The sequence below is a fragment of the Boleophthalmus pectinirostris genome, unplaced genomic scaffold, assembly GCF_026225935.1.
Source record: "Boleophthalmus pectinirostris isolate CB_2022bp ecotype Guang Dong unplaced genomic scaffold, ASM2622593v1 HiC_scaffold_2, whole genome shotgun sequence".
NCBI classification, from domain to species: Eukaryota; Metazoa; Chordata; class Actinopteri; order Gobiiformes; family Gobiidae; genus Boleophthalmus; species Boleophthalmus pectinirostris.
Window position 1 is genome coordinate 41,244,283 of NW_026571152.1, and position 21,945 is coordinate 41,266,227.

Consider the following 21,945-nt stretch of genomic DNA (forward strand, 5'->3'; position numbering starts at 1 on the left):
GACACCTGGAACTTTTCTGGTTTAAAACTGGGGCAGATATGTGCACATACATGACCAACACATATTAGGTTTTAAACACAGTAATATTGTAATGTAACGAATTACTTTGAAAAGACAGAAACAAGTCATAAATAAATAAAACATTACAGTTTTAAAGTCACTTGCCCAACAGTGGTGAGAACTGAACTGTGTCACGCGTCACTTCCGCCCCCTAGCGGCCCGCGCACCTAAAACACTGTACACGTCGCCTTTACGCGCGGTGCCTACATTTCCCACAATCCCCCGCGCTCAGATCTAGCAGTCATGCGGATGGAAACAGGCGTGGACATCCGCTGGTGCACACATCCATGCACCGCCGCTCCGCAACAACTCACCCGGAGCAAAGATGCGCGAAGAGGAGGACGGCGGCGGCGGTGGCGAGGGTGAGGCGAGCCCGGGCACCTGTCCGCGCATGGTCCCCTCCAAGTCCCTGGACGTGCCCGAGGCGGAGGGCGCGGGGCAGCAGGCCTCCAAACTCTGCGGGTACCTCACCAAACAGTCCGGGAAAGGGCCTCTGAGGGGGTACAAGCCGCGCTGGTTCGTCTACGACCCCAGAAAGTGTTATCTGTACTACTTCAAGACTCCCCAGGACGCGCTGCCCCTCGGACACATCGACATCAGCGACGCCTGCTTCAGCTACGACCTGGAGGGAGAGGAGGGCCAGTTCGAGATAAGGACCGCGGGGAAGGAGTTTCTGCTCAAGGTAAACTTTTCAAGAGTTGAGTTTTTGCCCCCAGTTTTGAGCCCTGTGTCCCCTGCGCCAGCGGATTTATCCAAAAAACACAGATTTGGCACAGATTTATCCAAAGAAACGTCCCATGTGTCCATATTTTTTGACCAATTTGATCCCTTCCAACTGTAAACAGAGGCAAACATTGTCAAATTTTTAGTTAAAATACAGAAAAGCTGCGTAAACATGACCAAAACACCAAAGAAAATGTGATTATACTGAACAATTACGCACGTTTTCGCTTCATTACGCACTCGATTCACGCTTCTATCATGAACAACCACGACAAACCCAGTTAATTTCTGAGTTTTACTGATATTTTATTTTGAAAATCTAGTCTCTCTCAATCCGAGGAGCTGCTCTTATAGTCGTTGGACTCTGACTCACTCCACAGCGTGACAAAAACAGACCGAGAAAAGCTGACAGACTTCAGACTTCCGCTGGAAACTGTTGATTTAAAGGTCCGATATTACAAAAAAATGAGCTTTAAGTCGAGTTATAATGTTGTTACCGCGTCAAAAACAGACCTGGAGTTATGTTTTGTTTCATTCACGCGTGTATAATCAACATAAGCTCAAAATGCTCAGTACCACCTTGTGATGTCATGTAGGGGGGAGTTTTCAAGGCATTTTACCTTTAGTTCAGCAGAAACTGACAGTTTGAGAGTTGGTTTAGTCCTGGTTTTAGAGCTGGTTTAGACCTGATTAAATTGTGTTTTAGTCTGGGTTTAGTCCTGGTTTAGACCTGATTTATACCTTAGATTAGTCCTGTTTTAGACCTGTTTAGACCTGGTTTTAGTCCTTGGGTTTAGTCCTTGGTTTAGTCCTGGTTTAGTCCTTGGTTTAGTCCTGGTTTAGACCTGGTTTAGACCTGTTTAGACCTGGTTTAGACCTGGTTTTAGTTCTTGGATTTAGTCCTTGGATTTAGTCCTTGGATTTAGTCCTTGGGTTTAATCCTTGGATTTAGTCCTTGGTTTTAGTTTGGATTTAGTCCTTGGTTTTAGTCCTGGTTTAGACCTGATTTAGTCCTGATTTAGACCTGGTTTAGATCTGGTTTTAGTCCTTGGATTTAGTCCTTGGGTTTAGTCCTTGGGTTTAGTCCTTGGATTTAGTCCTGGTTTTAGTCCTGGTTTTAGTCCTGGTTTAGTCCTGATTTAGTCCTGGTTTAGTCCTGGTTTTAGTCCTGGTTTAGACCTGGTTTTAGTCCTGGTTTGAGATCAGGTTTAGACCTGATTTTAGACCTGGTTTAGACCTAGTTTAGTCTTGGTTTATTCCTGGTTTTAGTCCTGGTTTAGTCCTGGTTTAGTCCTGGTTTAGTCCTGGTTTAGTCCTGATTTAGACCTGGTTTAAACCTGGTTTTAGTCCTGGTTTGAGATCAGGTTTAGACCTGATTTTAGACCTGGTTTAGACCTAGTTTAGTCTTGGTTTATTCCTGGTTTTAGACCTGGTTTAGTCTTGGTTTAGTCCTGGTTTTAGTCCTGGGTTTGGATCTGGTTATAATGTTTTTATCTGGAGTTGTGTTTTGTTTCATTCACGCGTGTTTTACTCCGTCTACATAAACTCAAAACACTCTGTTCCACCTTGTGATGTCATGTAGAGGTGTTTTTCAAGTTGACGGCTCCTTTTACCTCCTTTTTGTTCAGCAGAAATTGTCAGTTCGGTGAGTTTAAAAACCTGTATTACGACATGACGTCATCGGATGGAACTCAGTGTTTTCAGATTTTAGAGAAGAACTCGGCCTAAATCTGCAGGTTTGTGTGTTAAATGTGTGAATGAAACAAAACTCAACTCCAGGTCTGTTTGTGATGAGGAAACGACATTAAAAAAGATCAGAAAATTGCCTAATATGAGCTCTTTAAAAAGTCGTGACTCAAACAGGTGTAAGATTCAGGTTCATAGTTTACACCAGTGGACCTCAAACGTTTTAGCTCCACGGGCCGATTTTATGTCCGACAATATTTCGATGGCATGATTTAGTCCTGGTTTTAGTGCTGGTTTAGACCTGGTTTAGACCTGGTTTAGTCCTGGTGTAATCCTAGTTTAGTCCTGGTTAAATCCTGTTTTAGTTCTGGTTTAATCCTGGTTTATTGGTTAGTGGTTTAGTCCTGGTTTAGTCCTGGTTTAGACTGGTTTAGACCTGGTTTAATCCTTTTCTAGTCCTGGTTTAATCCTGTTTTAGTCCTGGTTTAATCCTAGTGTAGTCCTGGTTTAGACCTGGTTTAGACCTGGTTTAATCCTTTTTTAGTCCTGGTTTAATCCTGGTTTAGTCCTGGTTTAATCCTGGTTTAGTCCTGGTTTAATCCTAGTTTAGTCCTGGATTAAATCCTGTTTTAGTTCTGGTTTAATCCTGGTTTATTGGTTAGTGGTTTAGTCCTAGTGTAGTCCTGGTTTAGTCCTGGGTTAGACTTGGTTTAGACCTGGTTTAATCCTTTTCTTGTCCTGGTTTAATCCTGTTTTAGTCCTGGTTTAATCCTAGTGTAATCCTGGTTTAGTCCTGGTTTAATCCTTTTTTAGTCCTGGTTTAGACCTGGTTTAATCCTTTTTTAGTCCTGGTTTAATCCTGGTTTAGTCCTGGTTTAATCCTGGTTTAGTCCTGGTTTAGTCCTGGTTTAGTCCTGGTTTATTCCTAGTTTAGAGATCTGTATGGGAGGGGGGTTTTTTTACTTTTTTTGCCCGGTACCAAACGACCCGTGGCCCGGTACTGGTCCACGGGCCGGGACTTGAGGACTCCTGGTTTTCTACGTCTGTGTTCTGCTCCTTGGTCTTTTCTCTCTCCTGTGGATCGAGTGTTTGTGCTGCAGGTCGTTCATCTGTTTTGTTGTAAAGATTCATGGGGAAAATCCAGATGTGAACTCACCTCATCATTTGCCTATTGACAAAACATTTCTGTAAACACACACACACACACACACACACACACCCACACACACACACGCAGGATAACACACCCACCTCATCGTGCATCTTATTAATTAACTAATTATAACTAGACTCTGTAACCTGCGACTGTGTTCATGTGTTTGAACTTCCTCCTCTTGTCGTTTTCGTTGTTGTTGTGATATTTTCAACACTAGAATCCACCTGTGTGAAGTCGACCCTCATCAAACGCAAACCACCAAAAAAACTAAACTATGTCCCTCGTTTATGCTGCAGGAAGTTTTTTTTTTTTCTGTTTTAGTTTTGGAGATATTAATGATTCTTTTATAGGTCAAATTAGGTTCAGCAGCTCAAGGAAGATTCAAAATGCTCTAAAACGACACAAAATTAAGTCAATCTTTTGTGTTTCGTTTGTGCTGCAAAATATCTTAGGATATTAAAAGTTTTATTTTTGGCTGATGACGTCATAAAGCCCTTCAAAATTACATAAATAACCTGAAAACAGCAGAAAATTATACGACACGTTTGTATTTCATTTGTGCGGTTTTGTTTTTTACTGTGACAGTTTTCATTTGTGCGAGAATATTTCTAAAATGATTCATCATTTTATTCCTTATTTTTGAGGAAATTATATGACATAATTTCCGCAATTTTCTAGAAACCATTCAAACACTATAATATTCTGTTAAATTGTCAGTTGCTATGACAGCAGCCCTGATTTTGTTTTATTCTGAAACCAATGGATATATTTCAATTTTCAATTCAATTTCAGTTTTATTTTCCCCACAATTTTAAATTATAATCCCACAATAGGCACACACTTAAACTTAAATATGTTCAGGTCAGGGATTTGGCAGATATTATGTATTATGTTTGCCAATATGTGGAAACTGTGGAAAAAAAAAACAAAAAAAAAAAACATGGACACCCAAAGAAGATGGACAAGCTTGTATAATATGGGTCTATTATAAACCTCTAGATCAGACCTGGGCATTGTTCAGTTCCAGGGTCACATACGGCCCTTTGTTTGACTCTGACCGGCTCATTTAAGCTCATTTAGAATTCCAAAATAAACACATTTTATAGTTTTGCCTCATGCATGGACTGAATCTGCATTGCTTTAATTTCAGAGGTGTTTTTTAATGACATTTTTTGTTCAGCAGCCTCGCTTTTTCATTTACTGCTTTTTATGTAAAGAAATACAATTAATATGATTCAGAATTGAGTTAAACATGTTGGCCTCTACAGTATTTTCTATTTCTTATGTGGAGCCACGGGGAAAAAAAACAAACTGTCCACCCTCGCTATAGAGTGTTGTGATATTGTCTAAAACCATCTGAAACTTTGCAGTGACGTCGCTCTGGGCCTAAAGTCAAACTTGAGTAACATCTTCAGACAGAGCAGTGCTTTCAGTTAGCATCGCACCCCCAGAGAATGTGGTTGACGTCAGCTGCAAAGGATCAATACACGGGTTAATTCTTTGTAATAACGTGCTACTTATACGGTTTACTTGACTAGTTCCATGCCACTGACGTGTACGGAAGCCGAGAGGGTCACAACAAACGCAAACGCCGCAACAAATACAAATGCCACAACACGACAAAAAGCCACAACACACCAAAAAAAGCCACAACGGAAATGACCGGGACTCTATTTTAATGCAAACGCCAACAAATACAAACGCCACAACACATCAAAAAGCCACAACACATCAAAAAAAAGCCACAACGGAAGTGACCGCGGGACTCTATTTTCCGATGGACCGATCAAGCGGCAAGTGAAGAAGAAGAATAATGATAAAACAATAAATTACTTTTACTTACGTTTCCAACTTCTCCTGTTCCTTTACTTTTCATGTTGTAGTTCTTCTTCTTCACTTGCTGCTCGATCGGTCCGTTGGAAAATAGAGTCCCGTGGTCACTTCCGTTGTGGCTTTTTGCTGTGTTGCGGCTTTTTGATGTGTTGCGGCTTTTTGATGTGTTGAGCTTTTTGATGTTGCGGCTTTTTGACGTGTTGCGGCTTTTTGACGTGTTGCGCTTTTTAATGTGTTGTGGCTTTTTGATGTGTTGTGGCTTTTTTGTTTGCTTTTTGTGTTGCGGCTTTTTTATATGTTGCGGCTTTTTGACGTGTTGCGGCTTTTTGTTGTGTTGCGGCTTTTTGATGTGTTGCGGCTTTTTAATGTGTTGCGGCTTTTTGACGTGTTGCGGCTTTTTGAGGTGTTGCGGCTTTTTGACGTGTTGCGTCTTTTTAATGTGTTGTGGCTTTTTGATGTGTTGTGGCTTTTTGATGTGTTGTGGCTTTTTGATGCGGCTTTTTGTTGTGTTGTGGCTTTTTGTTTTGTTGCAGCTTTTTGATGTGTTGCAGATTTTTTATATGTTGCGGCTTTTTGACGTGTTGTGGCTTTTTGACGTGTTGCGGCTTTTTGACGTGTTGTGGCTTTTTGACGTGTTGCGGCTTTTTGTTGTGTTGCGGCTTTTTGATGTGTTGCGGCTTTTTGACGTGTTGCGGCTTTTTGATGTGTTGCGGCTTTTTGACGTGTTGCGGCTTTTTTGTGTTGCGGCTTTTTGACGTGTTGCGGCTTTTTAATGTGTTGCGGCTTTTTAATGTGTTGTGGCTTTTTAATGTGTTGTGGCTTTTTGATGTGTTGTGGCTTTTTGATGCGGCTTTTTGTTGTGTTGTGGCTTTTTAATGTGTTGCGGCATTTGCGTTTGTGTCGTGGCGTTTGTATTTGTTGCGGCTTTTGCATTAAAATAGAGTCCCGCGGTCATTTCCGTTGTGGCTTTTTTTTGGTGTGTTGTGGCTTTTTGTTGTGTTGTCGCATTTGTATTTGTTGCGGTGTTTGCATTTGTTGTGACCCCTCTCGGCTTCCGTAGGACATACACAGACACAGCTCCAGTCAAATGAAGCTCATCGAGGTCGGTGTTACAGAGCCGAATTTGGAGCCAAGTTCCATGTTTGTTAATTATGACCACGAGTATCATGGCAACCGAAGAACCAATCAAACCTGTTTTTAACGCTAGCGGGAACGACCTGGGGATTGAAGGCACCCAATTTGTCTGTTACTATTGTTCACATCTTGATTTACGGACAAAATAGCGAAATAAAAAACACCAGGATCATGTAGAGTGGGTTTATATGAACATATTAAGACAAAATCGATGAGTTATGAAGCCAGAGTCATGCTCATGCTCACTTCCTGTTTAGAGTGCGGCGTCTCTCAGGTTCACTATGTCCATATACAGTCTGTGGGTTTTATGCAGATCAAGAGTTTTCAGTGTTGAGTCAGTTTTAGTAACAGAACTAAAAACGTGTTTCCTCACACTCAGCAGACGGACCAGAGAAAGACACTGTTTACATCTGAGGCTTAATTTAACTCTGATTAAAACGCTTTCAGTTCAGACTTTCTCTTGACGCGCTCACACTTCACTCTGTGTCTGCGAACACGTGATCGTCTCAAGTCCGTCTCAAGATCATCACGTGACCATCTCAAAACTGTCACGTGACCATCTCAGGACGTCACACGACAATCCATGAACGTCACATGACCGTCTCAAGAACATGACTGTCACATGACGTTCACATGACCACCTCAAGACTGTCTCAAGACCACCTCAAGACCGTCAAGACGTCAAGACCATCTCAAGACCGCCTCAAGACCGCCTCAAGACCATCTCAAGACCGCCTCAAGACCGTCAAGACCATCTCAAGACCGTCACGTAACCATTCCAAGACCGTCTCGAGACCGTTTAAAGACCGTCTCAAGACCGTCTCAAGACCGTCACGTCACCATCTCAAGACCATCTCAAGACGTCACGTAACCATCTCAAGACCATCTCAAGACCGTCACGTAACCATCTCAAGACCGTCACGTAACCATCTCAAGACCGTCACGTAACCATCTCAAGACCGTCACGTAACCATCTCAAGACCATCTCAAGACGTCACGTAACCATCTCAAGACCATCTCAAGACCGTCACGTAACCATCTCAAGACCCGTCACGTAACCATCTCAAGACCGTCACGTAACCATCTCAAGACCGTCACGTAACCATCTCAAGACCATCTCAAGACCGTCACGTGACCATCTCAAGACCATGACCGTCTCAGGACCGTCACGTGACCCTCACATGGTCATTCCGAATCCCGAATTCAGCACTAAATATCCCGAAAAATGACACGAGTCACCTGCACGCAGTCCTGACCGCTGCTGATCGGCCGCTCCGTCTGTTTTTGTTTTTATTTTTTGACGTTCTACAATTAGGTTCGAATTTGCACTGACGATAAACTCATTTTCATTCATTCCAGGGAAAAATATAAAATGAAATACTTGATCTTTGATTAAAAAAAAATTTATGTGACAGGTTTGAAAATTCATCTTTTATTATTGTCTATGTAACAAAGACAATAAAAAAAAAAAACACCGTCCCGAATTTCAGCCAATCTCTTTTGGTCACCCTACAGTTATGTCACCAATCACATGACCGCGGGCACAGACAGCAGGTGCAGTTTTCTCTTATCTGCCATGTGGGCTCCAGATGGACTCAAGTTTGTACGTGTAAGACTGAAACTGAAAACGGGTCAAATTCCAAATAGCTGTTGAGACGTTAACCTGAACGAGTACGAGCGAAGAGAGAAAAGGCTGAAAGAGAAACTGTTACAGAAGAAAACTAGAACAACAACTACAATTTAATAAGCAGCAATAACGTGTCCTACCACAGTTATGCAGACGACACTCAGATCTACGTCTCTCTGGCAGCAGGAGACTATGGACCAGTGGAGTCACTTGGTCACTGCGTCCAACAGATCAGTGTGTGGAGGCAAAACAACTTTCTCCAGCTAAACTCTGACAAGACTGAAGTCATAGTGTTTGGTCCACAGAAACAAAGGGACAGTGTCAGCATCACCTCCAGTCTCTCTCTCTAAAACCTTCAAATCAGGCAAGAAATCTCAGGGTAATAATGGACTCAGACTTGAACTTTAACAGCCACATAAAATCAATAACATCTGCAGCCTTTTACCATCTAAAAAACAGAGCAAAAATCAAAGGTTTACTGTCTAAATCAGACTTGGAGAAACTTATCCATGTGTTTGTCTCCAGTAGGTTAGATACTGTAATGTTCTGCTCACTGGTCTCTCCAAACGAGCTGTGAGACGCTGCAGAACATCCAGAACATCCAGAACATCCAGAACATCCAGAACATCCAGAACGCTGCAGCTCGGGTCCTGACTCGAACTAGGAAGTACGAGCACATAAGTCCTGGTCTCAGGTCTCTGCTCTGGCTCCTGTGGCTCAGAGACTTTAAAGCAGCTCTGCTTGTACAAGTGTCTCCATGGCCGAGCACCAAAGTCCATCTGTGACATGTTAGTGTCATATGAACATCTCACACTCTGAGGAGCTCAGGGACCAACTCCTGCTGGTGCCCAGAGTCACGACTAAACAAGGGGAGTCAGAGTTTCAGGTTCATGCAGCTAAAACCTGGAACAGTCTGAACATGTGAGACAGACTCTTCTGTGACGCTGTTTAAATCCAGACTCTAAACATTTCTGTTTAACTGTGCAAATAACTGAAAGGTTTTCATTCCGCACTCTTCTCTCCAATTTATGTCTCTCTTTTTTCATTTTAATCTTCATGATTATTTATGTTTTGATTTGTTTTTATTATGATTTTAATGTATTTCTTATTCTGTAAAGCACTTTGAATGACTTTGTGTACAAATTGTGCTCTACAAATAAACTTGCCTTTGCCTTACAAGATCTGGTACAATGAGGCACAGGACGATACTGAAATTTAGTGTCAGGATTATCAGGGCCAAAATAATTACACGTACGTACGATTATATCAGGATAATTATTCCGGTAGCTGCCAGTTAAAAATGTTGTTATTAATAATTATAATAATGTTGTTATGAATAAGTTCCATGTTTAAACACCTTTTATTGCACTCTTTATGGTTTAGTCGGCTGGACATTCGCAGAAAACAACATTGGTTAATATTTCTTAGTAATTATTTCTTAGTAATCTCCTTAATATGAGCTCAGGTAGTTCCCAGTTTTGCACCTCACAGTTCCTTTTCACTGTCCCTCGGTGCTTCTCTGAGCTGGAAAAAAAGGACTTTTTCTACAGCGCCACGGTCTTGGAATCATTTACGGAAAGATCTTGAAATGGAATCTCTGGTGTCACTTGATAAATTCTAGAAAATTGGAAAAAATGCGAGTTTAGTGACCTGGACGTGTGTGTGTGTGTTTATTTTTTCTTGAGATGCAAATGGTTTTATATTGTGAAACTTTGTGATTTGACCTTGTTCCTTGACCAGATCTCTCTTAAAAAAGAAATTCTAAATCTCAGTGGGACCTCCTGGTTAAATAAAGGTAAAATAAAATAAATAAATATAATTATACTTTGTTATAAGCGAAAACAACGGTGATCTAGAAGAGACCATCGTGGATAAGGAGCATTTTTCTACACATTCTGGTGATAAAATTGAGATTATCTTTGTTGGTGATGATCACAATTATATAAAATGTCCCACAAATGATTATTGTTTAACCTTTTATTATGATAAATGTTATTATTGTGTATTGTCCCATCCCTAATTTTGGTAACACATGTTAAATTATGGAAATATAGGTAATAAATGATCATATTCAGTGACACGATGAACCTAAAACTGGATTTCACTCAAAAAAAAACTGCTCTACTGCCAAAATATTCATCAGTTTCCATGGTGACACGATGCACAAATCAGCAAAGAGCCCAAAAAAGTTTTAAGATTGTCTGAAAAAAACGTTCATGGTCCAGTTTAGGAGTTTGATTTTCAGCAAAAAGTTGAGAGTGACTAACTGAAAAAAACGTTTAATAATCCTCGCTGGCGTGTGACTGTAATTTCATGCATGAGTCACTTGTTTCACAGAACAAAAACATCTCAACTGTTGTAGTTCAGACCGACTCAGCTCTTTATGGTGACACTGTGTTAAAATGAAGTTAAACTCGAGTAACAGAAATTCTAACAGTTTCTCATTTAGCTTCACTTCCCCAGAGAAAAGTGTCTGTATCGTTAATGAAACAAACAACAACAAGCAAGACATACAAGTTTAATGCCCTACTGTGGAACATTCCTGGTAAAGATAACATTTACTTTGAGACAGATAAGTGAGGTAAGATCAGAAAATGGTGTAATAAGGCCGGGGCCTTTAACAAAATAACGTTCTAGTTGCCGTATTTCAAAAACACGGTTCCCATGGTCCATCAATCCTGCCCATCACCTTCACCTTTCACTATTTTTCAATTCCGTTGGGAAGAGAAACAGTTTGAACAGAGGTTTGAGTCACACACATCTGATTCACTTTTGCATTTATGGAGTTCGCAAACAAATTTCTCGAGTCGTTTTTCGCTGTTAGGATCCAACAACCACACAATTACGATGTCCGAATCCCAAAACTAAAATATGACAATATCAGAACCAGAAACAAAAGTGATATGGTTCAAAAGACTTGAAAAGATCGACTTTGACAATAGACACATCCCACTGGGAAAACAAACATGGAGGTTTGATGCTCACTTTTTTGGAGAATCCTTCCCAGTCTGCATGACCGGAAGTCCGACATTCTTGATGCGTGTTTTTATCGGTGCACCAAATTAGGCATCAAAATGATACATTTACAATGGTAATTCATCAAATTTGACTTATTATGCACAATACATATACTTCAAAAATCCCATGGCGAGCTACTTGGGAGGGGATGAGAGCTACGGGTTGGAGACCTCTGCTTTAAGCACAGGCATTTTTGTCACAAAGACGCTTTACAGAGCATTATTCATTCGCTCTATACCTGGTGATGGTAAACTACTGTTGTAGCCACAGCTGCCCTGGGACAGACTGATGGAAGTGAGGCTGCCAATCTGCGCCATCAACCCCTCCAACCACCACCATCACTCACACACCACTTTCATACTAGACATGTGGGTGAAGTGTCTTGCCTAAGGACACAATGATTGAATTGATTGTATTTAACTGACCTTGACTATCAACTGTTCTTGGACCTGGAGCATGTTTTGGGTTGATGGAGGAAACTCATCCAGACACAGGGAGAAACATGCAAACTCCACACAGGGGAACGAACCCAGAACCTTCTTGCTGTGAGGCATGAGTGCTAGCCACTCAGCCACCGTGCCGCTTTAAGTACATGCACAGTTGAACCCCCCCCTCCCCTCCATGCACGCAGATTTCCTCCTGAAAACTCTCGTCTAAATGCGGGATAAAAAGTGAAGATGCGACACCACTTCTGTTCAGATCGTCATCATATAAACGTAGCCTAAGCCTCAGTGAATCATTCAACTCTAAAAAGTCAGCAGAATTATGTTTTGGACAAAGAACGAATAGAAACAATAGATAAAAATAATAAATCAATATATAAAAGCAGTACTAAAAGGAATTAAATAGATAAAAGAATAAATGACTCCGTGTTTGTATCTTGTGTCACAGTGGGTCTTGGTCTCTCCTCAGGCTCCCAGCAGACAGGTGATGCACTTCTGGCTCCAGCAGCTGCAGCAGAAGCGTTGGGAGTACAGCAACACCCGAGGGTCCGGACAGAGAGACAGCTGGAGCTCCCCCATCACCGCCGACCCCCCCACCGGCCTCGTCCACAACGACAACGGTAAATACTCCTCCTGCACATCTGCACAACGTAAAAGATCAGCTCCAGATGTTTGTTTAGGGACTACAGCTGCACAGTGACATGTTGTTTATTCCAGTACTTGTCTTGTTAAGATTTTGTGACCTTAATTTTAATAACAGTTGTGTCTTTAAAGGTCCAGTATTGCACAAAATGGACTCTTGTGAGGTTTTAGTCATATTATAATGTTATTTACTCCTCAGAAACAGACCTGTAGGTGTGTTTTGTTTGAGTAACTCTTTATTATTAATCTGTCTACATCCCCAAAGCTCAAAATGTTCTGTTCCTCCTTACGGTGTCATGAAGTGGTGGTTTTAAAGGTAACGGCTATTTTTTTATCCTCCTTAATCCGTGTGTCATTCGTTCATTCGTTTTTCAAAATAAAACCAAAAATAAGAAAAAGAAAAAACAACTGTTTTCTTCATTTGTCTCCAAAACCAAAATGAAAAAACAGATAATGATTTGTTTTTTCAGTTTTCAGTTTTGTGTTTAAATGAAAATGGAATAAACGGATAATGGCCGTTTCCTGTTTATGTGACTCCCGTGACTGCGATGCCGGATTTTGCATCACGTACGGACTGAACCAGGACTGATCCAGGTTCCGGGACCAGACGGGGACCAGAGCGGGACCAGGGTGGACTCCAAGCTTTGACTCTGAGCCTCTGCAGGGTCCGAGCCTCAGCTTCAAGCTCAGGCCCTGCCGTGGGCTCTGAGCCTCCGGTCTGGTCCTGGTCTGGTCCTGGCCTGGTTTCGCTCTCAGTCCCAGTCTCAGTCTCGGTCTGGTCCTGACCTGGTCCCGGCCTGGTCTCAGTCTCAGTCCTGCTCTGATCCTGGCCTGGTCCCAGCCTGGTCCCGGACCTGGATCAGTCCTGGTTCAGTCCGTACGTGATGCAAAATCCGGCATCGCAGTCACAGGAAGTCACATAAACAGGAAACGGCCCATTATCCGTTTTTTCCGTTTTTCATTTTAACACAAAATCGAAAACTGAAAAAACGAATCATTATTTGTTTTTTCATTTTGGTTTTGGAGACAAATAATGAAGAAAACTGTTTTTTTTTTTTTTTCATTTTCTTATTTTTGGTTTTATATTGAAAATTAATGAACGAATGAAACACAGGTTCTCCTTTGTTATACTTTACAATACTGTAGAATAACGAAAACATTTTTTCATTTACACTTTTATTCTGTTGAGATGGTCACAGAAGGTCCACAGTGTCGTCCGATGAGGCTAAAACAGCTGTAACTTCAAACGACTGACAATTCCTGAGCTGAAATCATCCAAATTAATCTAGTGACAGTGTGTGGAGTTTAAAAACACAATGGAGCACTTCCTGTATTCCCACTTCATGACATCACAAGGTGAAACACGGTGTTTTCAGTTTAAGAGAAGAACTCAGCCTCAATTCCAGGTCTGTTTGTGATGAAGAAACATTATGACACAGATCAGAAAATAGTTGGACTGAACGATCTGCGTTTTGGACCGAAAATCGCGATCTCAGAAAACACGATTTTGGGAGCATGAAAGCCGTGTTTTTTTACAGTGCTCCTAAAGCCCAATTTAAGGGTGAAGTTTTGTTCTGCCTCGACTCGGCGCTCACTGTCGCTGTCGTTTTTGATTTATGGATTTGCGTCGAAGTTTATGCGCCGTGAAGGACTTTACCACCTCAACGTGACGAGGCGACGATTTAAACCTGGTGTTTGTGTGAAGTTTAACATGAACCATCTCAAACGTGACAGAAACACAGAACAGACTCACCATCAGCAGAACACCCCTCTGTCACAGAAACAACACTCATATTCCACTGAGTCGTGTCGTCTAGACAAGAAGCTGAACCGCATCAGCGCACAAGGAAAGAGCTGTTAGTTTATTAGTTTTTTTTATAGTTTATTCAAATAAGTCATGTGGTTTTAAGTTTTGTTTCTGTAAAATATAAACAAATGTGTCAAAGCTGCATTAAACACATTATTACGTTAAAAGAAAGGAAAGTGGAGGACAGGAAATGTGTTTAGAGTCCACAGTCAGACTCTGGAACGATGTAAGTTTCTGTGACGTTTGCAAATGTTCATGTGCAGTGATACTTGATTTGAAAAAAAAAAACATGGATGTAATCGAAATTGCGATATCTGCCAGAAAAATCACAATTCAATTTTTTCTTAAACTTGTTCAGCCCGAGACAATAGTGTAATATTTTAACCTTTAACCATGTTTTTATGCTGCAGGACTCCCTTGTTTTTGTATACGATCTTATTGGCCTCCAATAATCTGCTGGGATTAAAAATGAAATTTCATTGTGCTGGTGTTACCGTTCCTGCTCTTGTCTATTCTGCAGCTACGCTCTAAGGCCTCTGCATTGCTGCTTGCATCTATATTTACCTGTTTAAAATTAGAATTAGACAACAGTATAAATGTTCTTAACCCTCAGTTTTACCTGACCATAACTGTTCTGCTTTTTAGTCCAGATAAGAATAATTACTTTAAAGAACCAAGTCATGTGTTAGTTATGATCTACTTGTGTTTGCCGACCAGTACGATGTGCATGTGCCTCGACTAAAGGAAAGAGAAAAGGAAAGTGTTGTTACCTTCAGTGCACCGCCTCTTTGTCTTTATGTGTGTGTTCATGTCACGTCATTGTGTTGTTCTCGTTTCCAGACGGCGTGGTGTTTGAGAAGTTCAATGACAGTATGGAGAAGGTGCGCAGTGACTTCGCCCTGGAGGCCGAGGTGGACAGCGCCGTGGGGGACAGTCCCTCGTCCAGGGGTCCCACCGGGGCCCCCGCCAACCCGCTCAACACGCTGCGGAACATCGGCACTGAGCTCAGGTACGGACACCGCAGCATTTAAATATTCAGTTTGTTTGTTTTCTTTAGTGTTCGTGTTGTTTATACAGATGGACAGACATTTTATGCTATTTTCTGCTCTGTTCTAATGTCGTTTCCTCATCACAAACAGACCTGCAGTTGCGTTTTGTGTCATTCACACATGTTTAACACTCAAACCTTGCAGATTTAGGCTGAGTTCTTCTCTCATGGTTTTACAGGAAGTGCGTCGTTGTATTTTTAAACTCCATACACCTTCATTAGAATCATTTAAAGAGCACCTATTATGCAAAATCAACTTTTCAAAGATTTTAATCAGGGTTCCTGCGGCATTTTAAAAAGTCTTAAAAACACTGAAGTATGAATTTGGAAATAATACCATAAAAAGACTTGGAAAAAGTTTAGAATTTTTATATGTGGGTCTTAAAATTTGTGCAGTATGTAACTTCTTTGTGTCGCATTTCCACTCAAAATTATTCATTATTTGGTTAAATAACGTCACTTGAAGAGCGGCGGAACCAATAATTGAGAACCCAACTCAGCCCCGGGTCAAAATCCTCCTTATACAAGAATAATCAAGAGTGAGACAGTGTGCGGGAGTTTTTCTTCAAAAACAGCTAAGGCTACGTTCAGACTAGAGCCCGACCGATATGGACATTGTTGTGGCCAATATGAAACCGATATAATGGGAGTTGGAGCTGCCGATAGCCGATATAATCGCCGATATATTTAGTGATGTAAAAATTAACTGTAAATCTTGACTTATTAAAAAAAACTTAGGCTTGGCTCTAGTGGATTTTAAACTGGGTTTATTTAGGCAACATTTATTGTTATTCTGCCTCTTTACATGATATGTCATAGGACTAAAGCAGGTCTAAGGCAGGACTAAACCAGAACTGAACCAGGACTGAAAAAGGACTAAACCAGGACTAAAACAGATCTAAACCATGTGCAAAACAGTACTAATCCAGAACTGAACCAGGACTGAGTGTCGGGACTTGGTCTCTATCTCTCTCTGTCTCTCGAGCCCAAGATTAGTCCTGGTTTATTTATTTTATGCTGAATATATATTTATGCACGTTTTTGTTTTATCCTATGCACACGCAGATTTTTGAAAGTTTCGTTTTGAGCCGCTGCCGCTGTCAAACTCCCACGAGTCTGCACGCGGCGTGAAGACAAAAAAAAGTGAGAGAAAGAGAAAACACGGCTCCCTTCGTTCGCTTCAAAGAGCCGGATCTAAGCCGCTTCGTTTGCGACCGACCCATAACTACAAGCTAATAAACAATCGCTATTAGCCTTTAGCTGTAAATGCTGCGTGCCGCAGTAATTAATTATACGCATAAATGTGGATCATTCACACGTCTATTCACAGCTCATTTACATATCAGTGCAGGTCCAGTAACAAATATATGGCCAATATAGTCACTTTACAATAGACCAAGAAAACAGAAAACAAATAGAAAACAGCCTGTTTATGTGCGAGAGCTACAGCAGCTAATCGCTAACTTATCAGAACGAACCAAAACTAGCTTCAAAGTCGACATATTTCCAACACTCACCGCTCACACAGGCTCCTCCCACATCACAAGTCTGAACTAATAAAAGTCCTTTTAATTAGAGCCCGACCGATATATCGGTTGGCCGATATTATCGGCTGATATGGGCACCTCGAGGCATATCGGCTATCGGCCGATATGCTTGCTGATAGGGGCCGATATTTCACGTGGGCATGTTATACCTCGTTATAAAGCTTAGACTCTCTACATTCTGTTCATTCAATCCAATTTACAGACAGATAAATGTCCTAATATGTGGCTCCACATCAGTATTTATCTACGGAGTCATTTGTCTGTGTCCGTACTGTCCCTGAACACACCACAGAGTCGCGTCACTCACGTGTGTTTGTTTACACCTGCAGACACAGATCCAAACACTGAGATTATTTTCTTTTTACGGACAATCGGTTTGAGTCTGAATTAAAAGGACATTTATTAGTGCAGATTTGTGATGTGAGGAGGAGCCTGTATGAGCGGTGAGTGTTGGAAATATGTCGACTCTGAAGCTAGTTTTTGTCATTTGTTATGGGTTAGCTGCTGTAGCTCCCGCACATAAACAGACTGTTTTCTATTGGTCTATTGTAAAGTGACTATATTGGCCGTATATTTGTTACTGGACCTGCACTGATATGTAAATGAGCTGTGAACAGACGTGTGAATTATGACATTTGCGCATATAATTAATTACCGCGGCGCGCAGCATTTACGGCTAAAGTCTAATAGCAGTAGTTTATTTACTAGTTATGGGTCGGTCGCGAACGAAATGACTCTTAGAACCGGCTCTTTGAAGGGAACAACGGGAGCCTGATCCTTATTGGGAGCCGTGTTTTCTCTTTCTCTCACTTTTTTTCTCTTCACGCCGCGTGCAGACTCGTGGTTTGACAGCGGCAACGGCTGAAAACGAAACTTTGAGAAATTTGCGTGTACATAGGATAAAAAAAAACAAAAAACGAGCATATTTGACTGTAGTTTAGCATAAAATAAATAAGTCCTGGTTTAGTCCTTTTTCAGTCCTGGTTTAGACCTGGTTCAGTTCTGATTCAGTCCTGCTTTAGACGTGGTTTAGTCCTGCTTGCAACAAAACAATCTGAAGAGCCACTTGGGAGCCAAAAGAACCAGCAGCTTTTAGTGAGCCGAGCCAAAAGAGCCGGTTCTCTAAAAAGAACTGGAATACCCATCACTAGTGTCTAGAATGTGATGCAAAAATGCCATTAAGTCAACCTACTGTCTGTAAATATGATGTAAAGAGGCAGAATAACAATAAATGTTGCCTAAATAAACCCAATTTAAAATCCATCAGAGCCAAACCTAAGTTTTTTAAACAATTCAACATTTACAGTGAATTTTTACATCACTAAATATATCGGCGATTATATCGGCAGCTCCAACTCCCATTATATCGGTTTCATATCGGCCACAGCAAAATCCATATCGGTCGGGCTCTAGTTTTAATCCAGACTCAAACTGATTGTCCGTAAAAAGAAAATAATCTCAGTGTTGCACATGGATCTGTGTCTGCGAGTGTAAACGAACACACGTGACTCTGTGGTGTGTTCAGGGACAGTACGGACACACACAGAGACAAATGACTCTGCAGATAAATACTGATGCATATTAGGACATTTATCTGTCTGTAAATTGGATTAAATGAACATAATGTAGAGAGTCTAAACTTTATAACGAGGTACAACATGCCCACGTGAAAATGTCAATATTATCGTTTATCGCAATAAATTCTCGGTCAATTAATCGTCCAGCAAAATCTGTTATCGTTACAGGCCTAATAATAACAACATAATGATCCACAAGTGTTGAACAGTTGAACTATATCGCAGAATTTCCGATCAAACTTGTGTGAACGAAACAAAACAAAACACAAGTCCAGGTTTGTTTTTGAGGAGGGAACAACAGTTTAAAGTTTGTAGGTTAAAAGTTCTCAGGAGTCCGTTGGTTTCGGTGACATTTGACGTGTTTATTGACAGAATGTGTGAACCGCATTTTGGTCGCTCAAGCCACACGGTGTTTTTTTTAATATTTTGGTGGTGTGTGAAATAAATATCACACGATCCTTTTATGGGAAGGCACCGACACGAGCTGTGACAGATTTACTTTGTGGTTTCATCTTTTACAAGCAAGTGTTTGTTTAGAATCTTTGCTGACACGACCTCCTTCATCAGCGGATCCTCCATCACACAGAACTCACAATTTCTCACAAAGACTGAAGAAAGAAGTGGACTAAAGGGAGGGAGCTCCAGTCAAATGCAGCTCAGCGAGAGTGGCAGTTATCGAATTTGGAATAGGAATTGATTTACGGACAAAATATCAAAATAAAAATACCAGGATCATGTAGAATGGGTTAATCCAGGGCGACTAGTTGACCCTACTTATCCGGGACAGTCCCAGTTTTGAGTCCTGTGTCCCGTGTCCCAGCAGATTTATACAAAACCAGTGATTTGATTTCAGTTTTATACAAGAAATGTCCCAAGTGTCTCTATTTTTGACCATTTTGATCTCTGCCAACAGTAAAGAGAGACATAAACTCTCATTTGTTTCAGTAAAAAACAGAAAAGCTGCTTAAAAACAACCAAAACGCAAAGAAAATGTGACTATACTGACTCAGAATGCCTAACAATTTTCCTTGTGTACTGTATTTTTCAGACTATAAGTTGCACCAGCCAAAACATGTGCAATGAAGAAGAAAAAAACATATATAATTCGCACTTTTTGGGGAAGTGTATTTTATAAAATCAGAGTCCAGGAACTGACATTTCATCTTGAAAGGCAAGTTATAGTAACAGAATAGAGAACAAGAGACTGAACAGGCGTTAATATGTCAACGTCACATATGAACAGTTCTTCAGATAATTATAGCATAAACAACAGAACAAGTTTAACCAAACTCTCCATCTCACTCCAAATCACTAAATCCATTCAATTCTTCATCCTCGGTGTCACGTCTGAGCAACCTCTGGAGATAAACCATAGATGCATGAGGTAAACGGAGTGCTGCTTCCTTTTCTGGACATCCAATTAACGATGTCCGAATCCCAAAACTAAAACATGACAATATCAGAACCAGAAACAAAAGTGATATGGTTCAAAAGACTTGAAAAGATCGACTTTGACAATAGACACATCCCACTGGGAAAACAAACATGGAGGTTTGATGATCACTTTTTCGGAAAATCCTTCGCAGTATGAATTGTGTGATGAGCGAAGTCCAAAATTCCTGATGCATGTATAAGCTCTATTCACGGTTACGTCACAAACCAGGAAGATGTTTGGAAACATGCGATGAAACTTGGTGTAGTTCCCGACACTGGGCTCACCGACTATACTAAATGTAATCAGCGGTAAAATGAAGACTGTAGATGTATGTACTGTTTGGAATCGTCTGGAATTTGGCGCCTCGTCTCTTCTAATCGCATGTACCCAGTGCACTCAGAGTTGTGCGTCAGTGCGGAAATGATGGAAAAAAAAAAGACGTCTGATTGTAATTGTTGATTTGTCGAACATAACGGAACGCTACAATGACATGGAGATGAAGAAAACTGGGACAATTTCTAATTTTACCTCGATTTTGTCAGACATACGACTGCGAACAGAAGCCAAAGGAAGTTGTAATCGCGTCTTGCTCACTTCCTGTTTGGAACGCGGTTTAACTATGACCATTCTGCTTCAAATTCGCTCCTGTAACCGACAGCTTCGATGAGCTTCATTTGACTGGAGCCGAACACTGTGGGCGATGTCACGCTCCCTCAGTTCACTTCTTGATTCAGTTTGTGGTGGAGGTCTGCAGCCACTTCCCTCTCTCCTTCATTACTATTCTTTTTTCTTTTTACTTTTTTGTCATTTTTTTTTCAAACCAGACCAAACAGAGAAGTTACAGGTCAGATCTGTGGAGAGACGATCCCGCTCACAGCCAGAATGTTTGTTTTTCTAGGTTTTTTTGAGCTGTAAAACCACCTGTAATTGAATAAATGTCAAGTCGAGCTGTTTAATGTCACACTGTGGAACATTCCAAGCAGAGCAAAGACATGTCCGTAGGAACAAGAAGGTGACAAACGCCAACGAAAAAGTTACAGAGTGCAGCTTTATCAGTTGCACTTTAGACTTCCCACATGTGACCTTGCTCTTTCAGATTTGTACAGTGCGTCCTGCTTCAGAAGTACAAATTTGTTACTTAAATAAAAGTACAGATACTGGAGAATAAAAGTAAAACTATCACATGAAAAAACTGACTAATAATCTGCATCTGACTCTAGGGGTGTGCAAAAATATTGGAATATCGATATATCGTATCGTTTAATGTGATGATACAGTATCGATATCGTGGGCTATTGTATCGATATATCACCAAGAGTATTTTTACGTGTGTTTTACTAAATTATTTTGTTACAGAGCTACAGTTTTGTGGCTTGTGGAGTGAAAGGAAACTCATTTATGCAACACATTTTACATTTTCACTGTTTTGATGATTAAAATATTTGTGTTTCATATGAACTTTGCACAAGAAGAAGTGGTTTAACAAAGACTTTTAGTATCACAGCCATGATTTAGACTTTATTTTTTATTGAACCGTATCGAATCGATTTGAAATATATCATATCAAATCGAAAGTGCAGTGTATCGAGATACGTATCGTATCGTGGCCTGTGTATCGAGGTATGTATCGTATCGGCAACTTTGACTCATTGGCGCTGTTAGTCCAACCCGAAAACTCAAATGTCTTACATGATACAGACACGACTTTGACGCAAAAGTCACATTTTTAACAAATCTGCACGAAAATGCGAAAAAAATAAGTCCAGGGATAGAGACACACTGCTGTTTTAGACTCATTTACGCAGAGAATCAGGAGAAAAAAATTTATTTTAAGTAAAAATACTAATACCAGAGTAAAAGAAAACTCAAGTAAAAAGATATCACATGAAAAAATTTACTTAAGTATTAAAATATCCATTTAAAAATTTGCATAAAGAGTAAGAAGTATTTTGCACAGATTCTTGAGGCTTTGAATGGAAAGTGTTTTTTTATTTGTTTGTTTTTTTTTGCTCACATTAGGAGCCCCTCAGTCTTTTCTGCAGGTCTCAAACTATCATGAAAAATACTTTTACTTTTCAGTCCTGTTCAAAAATGTAGTGGAGTAGAAAGTCCAGACACCTGCTCTTAAATGTAGTGAAGTGAAAGTAAAAAGTATCCACCCTCAAAATCTACTTATCATGAGTGAAGTACAGATACGTAAAATAATACT

General features: G+C 40.6%; 1 protein-coding gene across 1 annotated transcript in view; it reads left to right on the forward strand.

Annotated features, from left to right (window-relative positions):
- Window positions 1-317: 317 nt before the first annotated feature.
- The window catches only part of tbc1d2b (TBC1 domain family, member 2B), a 61,106-nt gene continuing 39,478 nt past the window's right edge, over window positions 318-21,945 (forward strand). Inside the window, 3 exon segments of the mRNA XM_055156028.1 lie at window positions 318-742; window positions 12,150-12,300; window positions 14,970-15,138. Of these exon segments, the coding sequence (XP_055012003.1) occupies window positions 386-742; window positions 12,150-12,300; window positions 14,970-15,138 (677 nt within the window). The 5' untranslated portion in view covers window positions 318-385.